The 15,866-nt window shown below is 23.4% G+C and overlaps 1 protein-coding gene across 3 annotated transcripts in view; it reads right to left on the bottom strand.

The window, feature by feature from the left end:
* Positions 1–15,866, bottom strand: part of LOC129612112 (homeobox protein homothorax) — a 437,826-nt gene that overhangs the window by 14,958 nt on the left and 407,002 nt on the right. For all 3 annotated transcript variants that reach the window (XM_055525634.1, XM_055525635.1, XM_055525636.1), the window contains one exon: positions 283–359. In XM_055525634.1, the coding sequence (XP_055381609.1) occupies positions 283–359 (77 nt within the window). The remainder of the gene's footprint in view (positions 1–282; positions 360–15,866) is intronic.

Raw genomic sequence — 15,866 nt, 5'->3', positions numbered from 1 at the left:
AGTGAAAATTATCTCTTAAGGTATACATAATATATACGGCAAAAATTGTAAATACATTTACGATATACTCGTATGTACATATATAGAAAACAGTGCAACCTATTTATACATTACTTATTAAGATAATCGTTAACGTATTTGTATTCGTAATAGAAGAACAAAAATAAGGGTAAAATTGAACATTTTTAACATTATTATTGTAATTTTATAAATATTATTATTACTATATATATTTATATACATATTTATGTTAAGTATTTATAAATATATTAATGTACTTACCAATTATTTACTTGCAATATCGTTAAACCTGTATCTTGCGCTAATTGTTTTTTCTGGTCCTCTGAAGGGTAAGGATGCTATAAAATACAATAAAAATAGAAAAATTGTTTGTTAGTTTTGTTGTTTGTTTTTGTTTTTTTTTGAAATATAAAATTAAAAAACTTATTGCATATTATAGAAAAGAAAATCTCAAATATAAGGTAAAATTTATTTTTAAAATTATATTTTGTTTTTCTCTTTTTTTTTTTGGTTTATCCTTAAATATTTTATTTGATCCTTTTCAATTAAAAATGAAATTTATGTTTAAAAATATAATGTGACTTTTATTTTTATTAAAAGAATTTTTATATTTTATTCTAAATGTACAATAATAGCCTTTAATTTAATTAATTAAAAAAATAAAGGTTTTCGGTTTTTATTTTTCAACACTTTTCATTTGTTTTTGCAAGCAAGCATTGAAAGAACCAACAATGGCATTTGCAGAATATGAGACAACACTACTGTTTATAATTGCTTTAAATAACTTATTCAAAATTAGTTTAATACTTGAAGAAGGGCAATAATTTTAAAATGGACTAAACAAAAATTTGGTAATATAAATAAGTTGATATTTTTTAATGAAAATATTTTAGATTATTTCTTTTTGTATTATATAAGGTTTTCTATCAGAACATGATAACAACATTTTTGACAAAAAAAAAATATGAATGCAATACGAGTATTACTTAAAATTTTTAAACGCTTTCTGATACAAGGGAACAAAATTTTCCAGTTAATTGTAAAAAAGATTCTTGAAAATCACTATAACTAACCAATTGTTCAAAAGAATTTTCTGTCAAAATTAGATATCAACAGTTAATCACTTCTCAATATCATAAAGTTTTTCTAAGAAAGAATTCTATGAATATTTCACGGCTATATACTTTTAGAACAAAAATGTATTCTATTTTTATACGGTTCCGTTTTAAGCTGAAAATGAAGCATCTGCATATATTCATTTCCAAATTTCATTTTAAATTATTCATATTGGTTTCTACTATTCATATAAATGACACGGATGTTTTAATTCAATTCTGATTGATACAAATTGCAATTGTAAAAAGTGTATATCTTATTTGATATAGAAAAATATGTTAAAATTTTAATAATATACTAATATTGAGTAGCAACATTTTAAAATGTTAATCTCTTAAGCTATCTTCACTAAATTTTCACTAGTCCTCTGAATTACAAGAATTTTACAAGAATTTAGGTAACGTATCATTATTTCTGATAGAATACCCTATAACATACATATACTTTGTGTTTGAAAACAAAATTTTATTGAATAAATTTACGATTTAAAACTTTTAAGATTTCGGAAAATAATTATTTTTAAGTTTAATTAGAACTATTTCTAGAAAGGATTTTAACAATTTAAAATAAAATTTAATTGGTTCTACATCAGTGAAGTGGTTATGGCACCAGTCCTTTGACCGGAGGGTCTCGGATTCAAACCCCGGTCAGATCACTATAAAAATTATATTCAATATTTATAGAATTAATACACAATATTTATAAAAATAAAAAATTAGTAATTTTCATATATTCATAATATTCTATATTAAAACCAAGAAAAATAAAAACAGTAAATATCAATAATCTTAAATATTTAATATAAAAAAACTACGGCAGGCTAGTCACCTACCTAGTATGAAAACTCTATGACGCAATGAAACTGGGGCATGACTATCTATGAAGTCATGCACTAGCCCTATGCTCCTCTTTTATAAAAAGATGATAATATTAAAAAAATTTTTGAAATTGGTAAAACTGTAAGTTAAAACGGCAGCGTCCTCCTCCCACCCTTTACTTTTACTCCTAGCCTATTCAATTTAAAACAGTGAATTAAATACTTATAAAAGTAATTCTTCTTCCTTTAAAGTGCAAATTTCTGTTAGCGCAGAGAAAAATTTATCTAATTCAGTTAAATTACATAAATCTTTGTTTTACTAAAATCACATTTAAAGATCGCATTTGAAATCATTTTAAATTGTTCTCTTAAAAATCACACCACATTTTATATAACCATTACAATTGTAAATATATATAGGTATATAAATAAAATAAAATAAAAAATCCTTCAGGATATTAAAAATGAAAAAGAGAAAATGCAAAAAAAAAAAAATCTAATATGATTTTGGAAAAAACAAACCCTTTAAATATCAAGCTACACCCGTTCAGTCCAAAAATTTTATCTGGTCAAAATTTTATAATAGAAATAAAACCGGAGCGGTATGTGAATATATTTTAGAATTTTCAATAACAATGAAATGATAGAATGGTGGTCTATATTCTTGGTATTTTTATTTTTTATATTAAATGTCCTTTAATTGAACACATTTATCTATATACATGCTTAGTATATCTAGAATTATTATTCTAAATGTTTTTACAAATTTTAATATCTACACACCTATATGAATACAGTTATATATATATTTGAGTCCATTGATTCCTATCACTAGAGAATTTTAAAAAAAAAGAATTTTTTTTTTGAAATTAGAATTTGTTATTGGGATCAGATACCCATTATTTTGAAATCCTTAAAAAGTACACAAGAGTTAGCCGATCAATTTTTATAATATCCTTTTTTAGCACTTTTCCAAAAAATTTTTTGAAAAAAAGTGCTTATTAGTTTCACTCTGTCCGTCCGTCCGTCCGTCCGTCCGTGTGTCTGTTTACAAAACTTCTACATTCTTAAAGATAGAAAGCTGAAATTTAATACGTGCATAGATCTTTACTAGAAACTTATTTTCGTAGAACAAAATTTTTACCTATCTCCCCCCCTCGAGAAGTTATACCCCCCCAAAGCCACAAAAATGGCCCATTTTAACTATTTGTTGCAATGAAACCATAAGCATTTTTGAAATTTTGCAAACGCAGAAAGGCAGCGACTTGCTTCCCCTAGCGGGGTATACTAAAAGTTAACTTTAGAAAAACAAAATGGCCGTTCAAATTTACCGTTATCTAAAGTCCTTTTTTTCCAAATTTTTGATGTCGTTTTTCTCCTATACCCTAGCATGCAGAAGCTTGAAATTTTAGGGGCTTTTAGACATTAACAAATAGTTCATTTTGTTAGAAGAAAATTTTTTTCCATCTCCACCCCCTCTCAAGTTATCGCCTCTTGAAATTCGTAAAATTTGAATTTTTGACACCTTATATTTCCGAAACCGCAAGCTTTTTCAAATTTCTATAAACGCAAAAAGCTAACGGTAAATTCCATGACATTAAAAAATATAATTATTTTTCTTAACTCACACAATTAACCCTTAAAATCGAGCATTATGTTAACCCCTATTTATAATTATTTTTATCTATTTCAAAGACTGCATAAATCGTTCATCCTAAATATATGCAATCCTAGAAATAGTTTCGTTTATGAATGAAAATAATTTTAATAGTGCGGTGGATTTACATAGATTGTTTTTAAAAGCAGTATTTTCACTTGTTGAAGGGAAAAGTGCTACAATACAAACCATTGGTTTGACCCAACTTTATTTTTTTTTAATGTTTATTTAAAAAACATTAAAGCTATATGCAACCATTATCTATATACGCTATATTTAAATGTATTTTCGATTTTATATTTTGTATAATGCATATATAATATTATGTAAAGGTAAGAGAAAATGAGATGGAATAAATAAATGGGAGAAAAGAGAGAAGAAATCGAGTGTAAGAGATAGGAGGGAAGGGAAGAAGATATGAATGAAGGTATATGGATGAAGTAAATCTATTCTGATGTGGATTTTTGTATTAAACACGATAATATCTTAATGACATTTCTAATGGTCATCGGGAATTTTTTATATTTTGGAATATTTTCGTTATAGACAATTTTTCCATTTATTGCTTTTCTTTGTACAATTATTGTGTTAAATTTTCTACGGTATATGTGTGATTATAATGTAGCCATTAGATTCTGTATTAAAGTATTATAGATCTTTTATCTATGTATATTTCGGTATATAACAAATTATATTACGTTTCCTTTAAAACCAAATTATATGAATATTTCAACTTTAAATAAAATAAAAAAAAAACATTAAACTTAAGGATATTTTAAAAAGTATAATAATATTAGAATGTAAATTAAGATTAAATTCTTTTTGATAATTTTATGTATAACAGTTATAAAAATAATTTTATGTAATACCGACGGAATGAATTTAAGAATAAACAGGTTGAAAAACACTGAAGTTAATCATATATTTTGTCGAATTTTTTAAAAAATTCTTGATTTTTAAAAATTTTAGTTTTACTTGAAAAGAAAAATTTTATTCTTTTATCCGCAATATTTTGAATTAAGTGAGGTATGCGCCCAATATGTGTAGATAAAATTTCAAAAAAAAATATTTTAAATTAAATTGTACTAGTCCATTTTTAAAAAATATAGCATTAGAATTAAATTTTAGAATATCTTTTCTCTCATTTATTAAAGCTATAGCTATTCATACCCAAATTTTGTCAGAATATTAATTATACTCGTACTTCAGAACATTTGAATTACAAATAAAGTGAAAAATGAATAAATTCGAATTAAACGGTTTCTGCACTAAGACCGTAAAAACAGTGTGCAGATTTTTAGTTTTAACATGAGTTTAATGTAATTAATTGTTGATAACATAAGCATATTTATGGTAGATTCGTAACCTATCTAGCAAACTCAATGACGTCAGAATCTGGTTCATGATTATTTACGATAATTATGCACCAGCCCGTGCTCTTCCCAGGAGCGAAGTAGGATTAACAAAAAAATATAAGCATATTATGTAAGTCAATGCATTATTTGTAATTGTTTTCTAATATTTTCTCTAAAATCGCAAGAATTTTGTTTGATTAATTATACACTCAAGAAAATTACTGCATTTTCCATAGTTTTGTATGCTTCTAGGAACAAAAATAGAAAGAGATCGATATAGCTCGAAAAAATAACATTTTCCGCCATGTATTATTGCAATGCATTCTTAATCACTACAGAATAAATATGTATTCAATGTGGAGGCAGATATATTGATAATTTTATAATCTTTTTACAAACTTCAGATATACAATTGCAATTATGTTTCTTGGCTACCAAAAAAACGGATCTTCAATGTATAAATAGTAATAACTACAAAATAAAAGCACTCATTGCTCATAATTGTAATAATCCTATAGTTGTAAAGAAAACTATAAGTTAAAATAAAAAATTTGATTTTCCAATAATATTAGGGAAAAGAAATTCGCATTTTCAATTTTTCCACTAATTCAAAATATCATAAAAATTTAAAAATAATTTTGTAATAAACACTAAACTTGGGAATACAACACCACATTGGATAGGCACCATTAATATAACAATATATAGGCATACATATTTCTATATAGGCATAGTAAGAGTGGTATAGAGTTAGAGTGCTTGTGTCTTAAAAAAAAATTTATTAAAAAAATAAGGAGCAAAAATAAAAAATGCAAATAAATAAACACAAAATTTAAATATTTCTTCCAAAAAAAAAAAAAATTCAAATTTTATGAATAAAATTTAATATGCAAACAAAATTAACTTTTTCTCTTTTACTTTATTTTTTCTTTTCTTTTTTAATTTTGAATTTTATTTTAAAATTAAGGATCAAAATATGTATGGGAAAATTATATTAAAAAAAAAAATGTGTGCGTTCATATTATATAAAAAATTTATGCAAATAAGGATCAGAAAAGTCTCAGATGAGATTTTTTATTTTTTTAAATTATAAAAAGAAAAACAAAATAAGAGTGAATTTTTTTTTCCAAGATTTTCTTTAAGATATTCCAATTTTTAAATCCTTATAATAAGATCCTTGTTATTATCCTTAATAAATAATTATAATGCATAAATCACAACTCATGGTTTCTTATTATTTTTCTTTTTTCTTGTTTTTATTAGTAGTTGTAGGTAGTTGTTTTTTGCCTTTTTATTTTTTAATATACTTTCTAATATTTATGTGTCCTTATGAAATTATATTATTCTAGGACACAGAAAATTTTTGAAATTTAACATTTTTTTTTAACAAATTTTTTTTTTTGGTGCCGGTTCCTTATGATTATAATATTTTTATTTTTCAAAGGATCAGATTTATCCCAGAAACAGTAAAAGTAGCAGCACCAATAGCAACAGCAACAACTCATCTACATAAATATTTTTATGAAAGTTTTCATGTTTAGAGTAAAAAAAAAATCATCATTTTCTGTTTGTTTCTATTATTTTCTTTTTTGTAATTTTATACAGTTTTTGTTATTTTTTGTTTTTTTTTTTTGCTCAACTCAACTAAAAATCCTAAAATTCTCATATCATATTCTAATATCTATGCGTTAACACGAACTGGCTTGTGTATTTTTTTGATTTTTCTTCTTTTTTTTCTCTTTATAAATTTTTTCGGATTTGTTTGGTTTGGTTTTAGTTGCCTTTTTCCAGGATAATATAATAAATAATAAGAAAAATAAGCAGCATAATAATAAAATAAAATAAAATAAAATTTTCATCAACTCTAAAATATAAATTTAAAAGTCAATTTTCTGCCTGTTTTACTACTGATAAAAATCCTAAAAAACAAATATTTGTTAATAATATTGGCATATACACACACAAAAATATACAATAATAAAATAAAAATAATGAAAGGCGAAAAATGAAAGGAGAAAAATAAAAAAAAATTAAAATTATGGCGGTAGGAGTGTTTTTTTTTTCTATAATGACATTAAATACAAATAATTTAAATTTTAGTGTAATAGAAGATTATTGAAAATTTGTTTTTCGTTTTTCCTCCTCTAAATATTTGGAAATGATAAAAAAAATAAAGAGTTGTGTTTTTATGTCAATAAAATATTTCTATGTATATGTATGTATATTTTTTTCGCACAATTAAAAAATAATTTTTAATATTTTAAATAAATTCGGAAAATAATTTTAATATTCGCGGTTGTAGTAAGGCTTCTCTCCTAAAATTTCTCTTTTACTGGTGAATAAAATGTCTTCCATCATTTATAATGCTAAACAATCTTAATGCGTAGTAAGACGAAATTCTCATAAAAAATATTAAAGTAGTCTCAATTTAATAAAATAAATTATTCAAAATTTTTGAAATCATTTATAAAGTGTTCTCATTCACTATGTTTTTAATAATATTTTGAATTCAGAAGTAGAGTACACTTAAAATTGGATTTTAAAAGCTATAATTAATAGAATAAACCCACTTGATATTTCAAGTTTATTCAGAAGTATGTACATTTAATTGAATCTGTCCAGTGGTACAGTTGAATATAAGAATAGGTTGGTAAGCATCAAAAAAATAAATTAATTATACTCGAATTTAATTTAATTTCAAACACAGTTTATTTATTCATCCAAAACAGTTTATCATATATAAAATTTCAAAATTAAGAAAACTAATTTTATATTTTAATGTAAAAATTTATATTCATAAAAATGGGGTTGTCTTTAAATGGTGTGTGTTGTTTATAAAGTAAAACTTCCTAACAGAACCTTAAACATCAACTAGGCTTTTTATGGTTCTGAGAGTCGTATACTTTGTACTTCACTATTGGCATCAAATGAAATTACTGTACATTTTTATGGGAGCTTAAAAGTAAACCTGGCTTTCATATTGTAAAAATTGTTCTATATTGTATTTCAGAAGTTTTGGACTATGTAGTATGCTGCAAATTGTTTGGAAACCATTTTTAATTCGCAGAAAAAAGTAGAAATGCACTTGAAAAATTTTCTGATGCTTTTTACAAATTTTCTTTAGACCGTGCTGCCACTGAAAAATTTATTAAAATTTTTCTGTTATATAAGCATTATTTTAACATTATTATGACAATCCAGTAAAAAAGCTTTTAAAGCTTAAGTTTAAAGGCGGCTTAAAAATTGTTGTTTTTAACAATATGCAAGTCACCCTAACTTCCATTAAATTTGTTGTCATAATTCCAATTCCAAGGAATTGAAATCTTTGACCTTGAATTCATCCTTAAGCAGTTTCATCCACTAAAGCGTTATTTCATAAAAAATTAAACAATTTAAGAACAATAATATATGAAGTAAAAGTTATTTAATAAGAAAAAGACTGTAAATAATTTGCCGATTTTCTGCCGTAATTTTTTTTTAAAAACTCTTTTACTTGTAAGGTACCTAAATCCATTGTATTACAAATGAAATATTATAAAATTTGTGTTAAAACAAATTCATAAATTTTCTTAAGTTTATTAACAACGTTTAGTTTTCTTTGCAACCATATAATTTTGAATTTCAACTAGCTATATTGACTTTCTCGTCATTGCTGAGAAGCAAGAACGATTTCATAGTTAAGACATAATATGAACACAAATTTCTCTTGAATCCATTAAAATTGCCTTCTATACAAATTCAAAGTATTTGTTTTTTTCAACAAAACAATTTAAATTCTAAAAATCTTTAAATTTCTACCAAATAATTAATCGGCATACAGAAACATAAACAGATAAACATCATAAGTGTTACAACTATACCATATGCAATTCAACTATGACAAAGACCATTTAATTTTATACAAATATAAGTTTTATATTATACAAACATTACTTTATAAACTATGTATAAACAATTTATGAAACTACTGGCAAGTTAAGAAAAAAAAACTCAAAAGACAATAATTAAAGGCAAAGAACCAAATACAAAAGTGAACAAAATGCAATTTCGTGTTCTGAGGAGTGCAAAAATTAATAAACTGAAATAAAAGTAATAATTATTATTTATTTTCATTTTCATATTTTCTATTTCATTCCTTTTATTTCAAAAATATATATATATATATATATATATATATATTATTATGCATTGGTGAAAAGAAGACAACTTTTACAATAAGAGTAATGACAATAATAACAGTCATTCGCACACAGGCTATATGTATTCACAATAAACAATCATATGTAATACGAAATACAATTTTAGGGCGAAATAATAGTATAAAAGTCACAATGGATACTTTAATATCTACACTACATATACATATATATGTATATACAAATTGTATATATTTACATATTTATGATATACGCAAATCATAATAATAATAATAATATGTACAACACTGTGCACAACATAAATATTTTCATATTAATACATATATATATATATATGAATAAATAAATGATTTATGTACAAGTAAGTGTATAAGCACATATTACTGCTATAAAGGTATTAAAAAAATATGGTGTATATTCCCTTAGCTTTTAAGAGAGTTATTTTATCATAATATCACATACATACATACACGACATAAAGTACTCTTTTTTTGTCTCTTTTTATCTTCTTGCTGTACACAATATACAATTAGAAAAATTTTTTTTTCCATATAGTGCTTCTAATATGAATTGGGGCTGACGCTATGACTGAATTTATACTATTCTTTTATTACAATTTTTTTTTTTAATTGTTATATGTACATATTATACAATTTTATATTATATAGGTACGCATATGTGGACAGGTAGCATGACAAACACTTGAGATGATTGTTTTAAATTTCTGAGATAACAAAAATATAAAAAGGCGTGACAGTAATTAATTATGTGCAAAACAGAGAAAATGGATTTGAAAATAAAATAATAAAAAAAAAAAATTGAAATAATTTTCTTTCATATAACAAAAATTTTCAAATTGTATTTAAAGACTTTGTGAGTATTAAAATGCATTTTATGTATAGTAAAGCGAAAAAAAAAATTTTAAAGTAATTGATTGGAAAAAGAATCATATTTAATGTACTTGCATACACAAAAAAAACAAAACTACTATACGCATGATGTTAAATTGACTTTACAATTTTGCACAATATAGCATTAAAAAGCCAAGGTTGAATGAAATTTGAAGAGAAGACCGAATAAAAAAAAATTCATAAGCGTATACAATTTCGCAGTTCATTTTCTTTCTTGTAAGAATTTGATGAAAAATTGATAACTTCTTTATAGAGTGAAATAGAAATTAATAACAAGCTACTATATGTACAAGTAGATTTCAGGAAATAATAAAAATATAAAATATTGCGGTAATCTATAAATATTATAATGGAGAATCTTAGATCTTTTAAGCAATTATCCAGTTTTTCTGCTTTTAAAACGAGTAAGATTTGAAATGTAAGATTGAATTTTTCATTTGCGAATAGAATTAATTTTAAAAGTGAAGGATGACAAGAATATAAGAAAAAATATAATAGAAATTGTGGGCAGTAACAATGTAGCGCCAAGTGATGATTTCAGAACTCGTATATAATTTAAAAAAAAATTTTTAACAAACAAGTTGTTACTTAAGAATTTTAAATTATAAAATTTTTACTTACTGTGAATTGCATTTACTTTGCATTTCGACAAAAAAAAAAAGAAATTCATTCACAATAGTAATTTAACAAAATAGATTTGACCGACTATACTGACATGTACATATATACAACGTGTTTTCATTTCAATAATTTTTGTTATATTTAACTAATATTATAGTTGCCGTTCGAGAATTTGCATAAAAAATTACAGTTTTCAAGAGTTAAGAAATTACATTTCATTTTCAAGTAGAGTCTCATTTTTAAGTTGTAAAGATTTTTGTGGTTCATGTATAGGGTCTCAAGTAGATTTCATTTACAAGTAGAATTTTATTTTCAAGAATAGATTTTTGATGGTCTATACAGGGTCGTTTAATTTTATCTACACCTCTCTTATTCTTAAACGCTATATTATCCGAACTTCTCTTCAAATTGAACTTGTTTTTACTCGACTTCACAATTTATAATATTCAAATAATCTTTATTTCGAACATTTTGAACTGGAATTCATAGTGAAACGAAGAATAATAGAATTTCTATTTTAAATGGTGTTTGTGAAGTTTTTAACTTTCACTAAAAGAAAACTAAATAATTACTAAATAATTAATTAATTTTTTAATTTAAAAAAGAAAATTATAATAAAATTAGTATTCCCACTTTTTCGGCAATACTAATTTTACCAGTTCGCAACCTATATAAATAATTATGCCGCACATATTCTCTGACATTTTTCTATTTTTTATCACTACAATTAACCAACATTAATTTGATAAAATTTTATAATATTTGAATAATTTAAATATTTTCCAACCTAGTTAGCTGTACAAAAAACAAAAAAACAATAAAAATAACAAGTAGAATTTTAAGGTGAAAAAAATATAAGAAAAGAAAATTAAAAATTAAAAAAAAAAGCATTTAATTAAAATGTACTCAACTATCACAAAATTCGAAAAAAAAAAGCAAATGGAAAAAAACTTCCTAATTTTAAATGTCTAAAATTTCGACACCATCCATTATTCTTTTGTTTCTTTTTTTTCTCTTTTTCTCTTTACTCATTTTAAATATTTAATTTAATTGTTATTTTTTTTTTTCAAAGGATTTTTTTTTTATTCTCTAGTTTTATTGTTGTTTACTTATTTTGTATTTGTTTACTAATCTAGTATGCACATATTTAAATACTGTTATATGTAATTGTTATACATTGTGTTATACTTCTGTTGAAATTACATAGGAGGGTAATTTTTCTTAATTTTTCATATCAGCAGTTTTCTATACTCTTATGTGTTATCTTATCTTGCGTTAAAATTCTGATAAATTGAAATAAAACTTCACATCTAACTAATCAAATTTAAATTTTATTTAAATTTTTTTTTTATATTATTTTTCTTATAACAACCTTTCAAAAGTAGTTAAAATTTTTGTATACACAAAAATTTCTTTAAAATAACAATAGATTTAACTGTTTTCCACAGATAATTTATTTGTATGTGTTTATATGCATAAGTACACATTATATGATTACTTTGTGTTCCATAAAATCAAAAAACAAAAAAAAAAGCAATTCTTAAATGAAACGCGGTCAGGTGAGGTTAAAGTAAACCAAGTATAATAATAGTTTTCATTCAAAATCCTTTGTATTTAGACATAGTTTGCTCGAATATAATAGTTATGAGAACTGGGAAATTATAATTTTTTTTTTTTCTATTAAATTTGAAATTTGCTAGGGAAAATTCAAAATTTTCGTATGTTTTTTTTCCCCAATTTCTTTTTCATTTATACAATTTGAATTTTATTTTTATTTACCTAGCTATGCGTTTCATTTTATTAACTTTTATTATATGCATTTACATACATACATTTATGTACTCACATTTATTAGCATTTTGATAATGAAATGATAATTATGAAGCCAAGAAAAAAAACAACAAAAATTAAGAGCATATAAAAATAATTTTCTATTTATTTTATTATTATTTAGGTGCTACCAGATTCAAGATTACATCTTTTATTTTATTTTTTTTATTCCAATCTCTCTCTCTCTCTCTCACTCTTTCTCTCTCTTTATAACACTCATATTAAATATTATTATTACTATTACGACGGTTACTATTATTGTTATTTTTATACATTTGTTTAGCATATAGTTAACAATGGCGTAAAAAAACAACAATAACAGCATAATAAAAACATAATATTAAGCAAACATAGCGTTAAAATAATTGTATACTTTAGTTTTTAAAAAAAAAAAAAAGAAGAAAAAAATGGAAATGGCAGTATTAAAATAATATTATATAACTACCTTACAAATTTTTGTTATACATGAATATGTATGTATGTATATATAATATAAATAAGAATTAAATATATTCACATTCACATTTTTATAAAATTACAATTTTTATATCTATACTTACATACATATACAGATATGTGTGGTGCGTAATTCAAAAGTAATAAAAATGGGATTGTGAAAATAAAGTAATAAAAAAAAAAAAAAGAAACTCACAAAACATCTCATTGGCTCATAAGAGTTTTTACAAAAAAAAAACAAAAAAATAATAAAAAAGAGAAAAAATTAATGTATGCACACACTTGCTTTTATGTTTTTTGGTCTTTGGTTTCTTGTTCTCTTTTTTTATAGTTTTTTAAACAGAAGATAACTAGACATGTTAAAATAATAAGACAAGTTTAAGTCTGGGATTTAATTTTATTTTTTATTTTATGGTCTATAGTGCTAATATTGACGATTAAAAATTCTAAATTCGGTTATTAAATTTATTGTATGTGAAATTTATTTAAAATTGTTTATTGTTCTTGTTTTTTTTTTATTTAATATTGTTTTTATTATTCAACACGCTTAGGAACATGGAATTTATACATAAATGCATACATACATAATTGGGTTAAACTAATTTTAAATTGGAAAATCGAAAAATTCCGTTTTCAAATACATAATTGAGGGCCTCAGAAATAAATTGCTCCCAAAATTTTTACCAGAACATATATGGATAAGACCACTTTTGCACTGGAAAAAAATTAAATATTGGGTTAAGAGGCAAGAAAGAATAACGGAATACAGGAAATATTTGACTTTTTTGCCGGTAAAATTAAATTTGAGACCCAATTTTGGATTTGGGAGTTAGACTTAGGCCATTTTACTTCTGAGCCTCTATATTCTAATTGAAAGAATAGCCTAATTAGTGTTGCCTAATTGTATAATTTGAAGTAATAATCGCATCTTCCAAAACTGAAAATATAAATTTATAATGGAATATGCAATATATTACTCAAATATGTTATATTTTATGTATATAGTTTTTGTATATAGGAAATGATTGCGTACTTAAGTTTTTAAGACAATTGGAAAAATTTTATTTGGATTATTTTAAATTACAAAATTATTGTTGAAATTAATAATGTTTTCACATAATTGTATCTCTTCTCATTATTGAAATTCAAATCTGTGGCAATATTATTAAATTTGCCTAGACTTTACGTATGTGCAAAATTATATTTAATCGTAAAATTTCGGGTCTTGGACTCGTTCTTATCAAACATTGTAGAAATACAATTACTTGAATCACCTTTATTAAGTATGTTGCCAGAAAATTGTAAAAACCGCCACTTTTCTTCATAATATAACAATTGTTCAATTTTTTTTGGGTACAATATAAAAAATTAAATAAAAATCCTACCAATACAATAATAATTTTTCAATTTAATTGTAAATCAAGTTTTAATAGAATTAAAACTTGATTTACAATTTGCTATTGGTTAATAGCAAATTTATTTTATGGAAAGTTTTAATCCGTATGTGAAACATTAAAGAATATCACAGCCAATGGGGTTAAAATGAATTTCAAAATTATTTAAGAATAATTTTAAAAAATTCTAGTCAACTTTTAAAAATAGATTCATTCCTATTCTTTAAAGAACTGGCATATATTTTGTTGGTGTACGTTAATTAAATAAAAATTGGGTATAAAAAACAAAAACAAATCACATTAAAAAGACACAGAGAAAAAATCCAAAAATATAAAATATAATTTAAACGAAAAAAATAGTTTTAGACCACAATGTCATTTTTACAATTTGAAAACTTTCACAAAATAGTTTCCATATACAATTGATCAAAAAAAAAGAAATCTGAAGAATAACTTGATAAAACACAAAATAATAAAAAAATTGAAAAAAAAAAATTATCCTTATACAACATTAGAGTTTAAAAAATATCCTGAATAATTGCAAAACTTTTTTTTTTTTTTTTTTTTTATAAAATTTTTCGAATGGAATGCCTGTATATCACATTTTGAGAAAGGAAATTTAACGAATTAAATAAACTTTAATATACATGCACATACACATATGTACGTACACATTCATATAAATCCATAATATGCCCATAGTATTTAAAAAAAGAACGTAATAAAAAGGACCTTTCCGTTTCTTATAGTACAAAAATGATAAAATGAAAAAAAAAATCCAATCGACTATTTTTTCTTTCTTTCTTTTTTCGTTTTAATTTTCATTTCTTCAACCAAAAGCTGATTTTATTTCCTTGTTTTTTTCTTCTTCTTCTATTTTTTATTTTACTTCATTCGAAATATGGGCAACCCTTTATTCATTCGTTCGTTTAGGTCATTATCCTAAAGTTACATACGTACATATAAACCTACATATATATAAAATATAAAAAAAAACTTCTTAAAAAACATTTAAAATGGAGACATTTTGTATGCTAGTGCAAATGTATGTTTGTACATACTTGTAAATATGCACTTGTAATATATATTTACACACATATACACATACATACAAATACAATCTATAATGATTTTTTCGTTTACATTAAAAAAAAAAAACTCCATTAAAAAAGGATTTCTACATTAGCTTCCTTTGAAATAGAGAAATTGAAGAAAAAAAAAAATTTTAATTTTTTTTTTTTATTAAAATCCGTTTTAGATTGCTGATTTCACTCTTTCCCTCTGTTTCTCTGGTTTTGTCTCTCTCTCTCTGTCCTTCTCTCTCTTCATGTATATGCAGAATAACTTTCTATATATGTAATAGCCATTAACTTTTGAAGGATAATTCTGTTGAATGAATATTGACCAAAAGTCAAATACTTAAAGGATAATAAAAAAAAAAATCCTTTTTTTTTTTTAAATTAAAGTTAGGTTTTTTTTATATATAACACTGTATATAAGTAGATATTCGTGATTTAAAGCAAAAGAGGCA

This window comes from Condylostylus longicornis, unplaced genomic scaffold (assembly GCF_029603195.1).
Source record: "Condylostylus longicornis isolate FDR11 unplaced genomic scaffold, ASM2960319v2 ptg000055l, whole genome shotgun sequence".
NCBI lineage: Eukaryota > Metazoa > Arthropoda > Insecta > Diptera > Dolichopodidae > Condylostylus > Condylostylus longicornis.
Note: the sequence above shows the minus strand (reverse complement) of the source record. Positions and strands in the feature narration are given on the sequence as shown.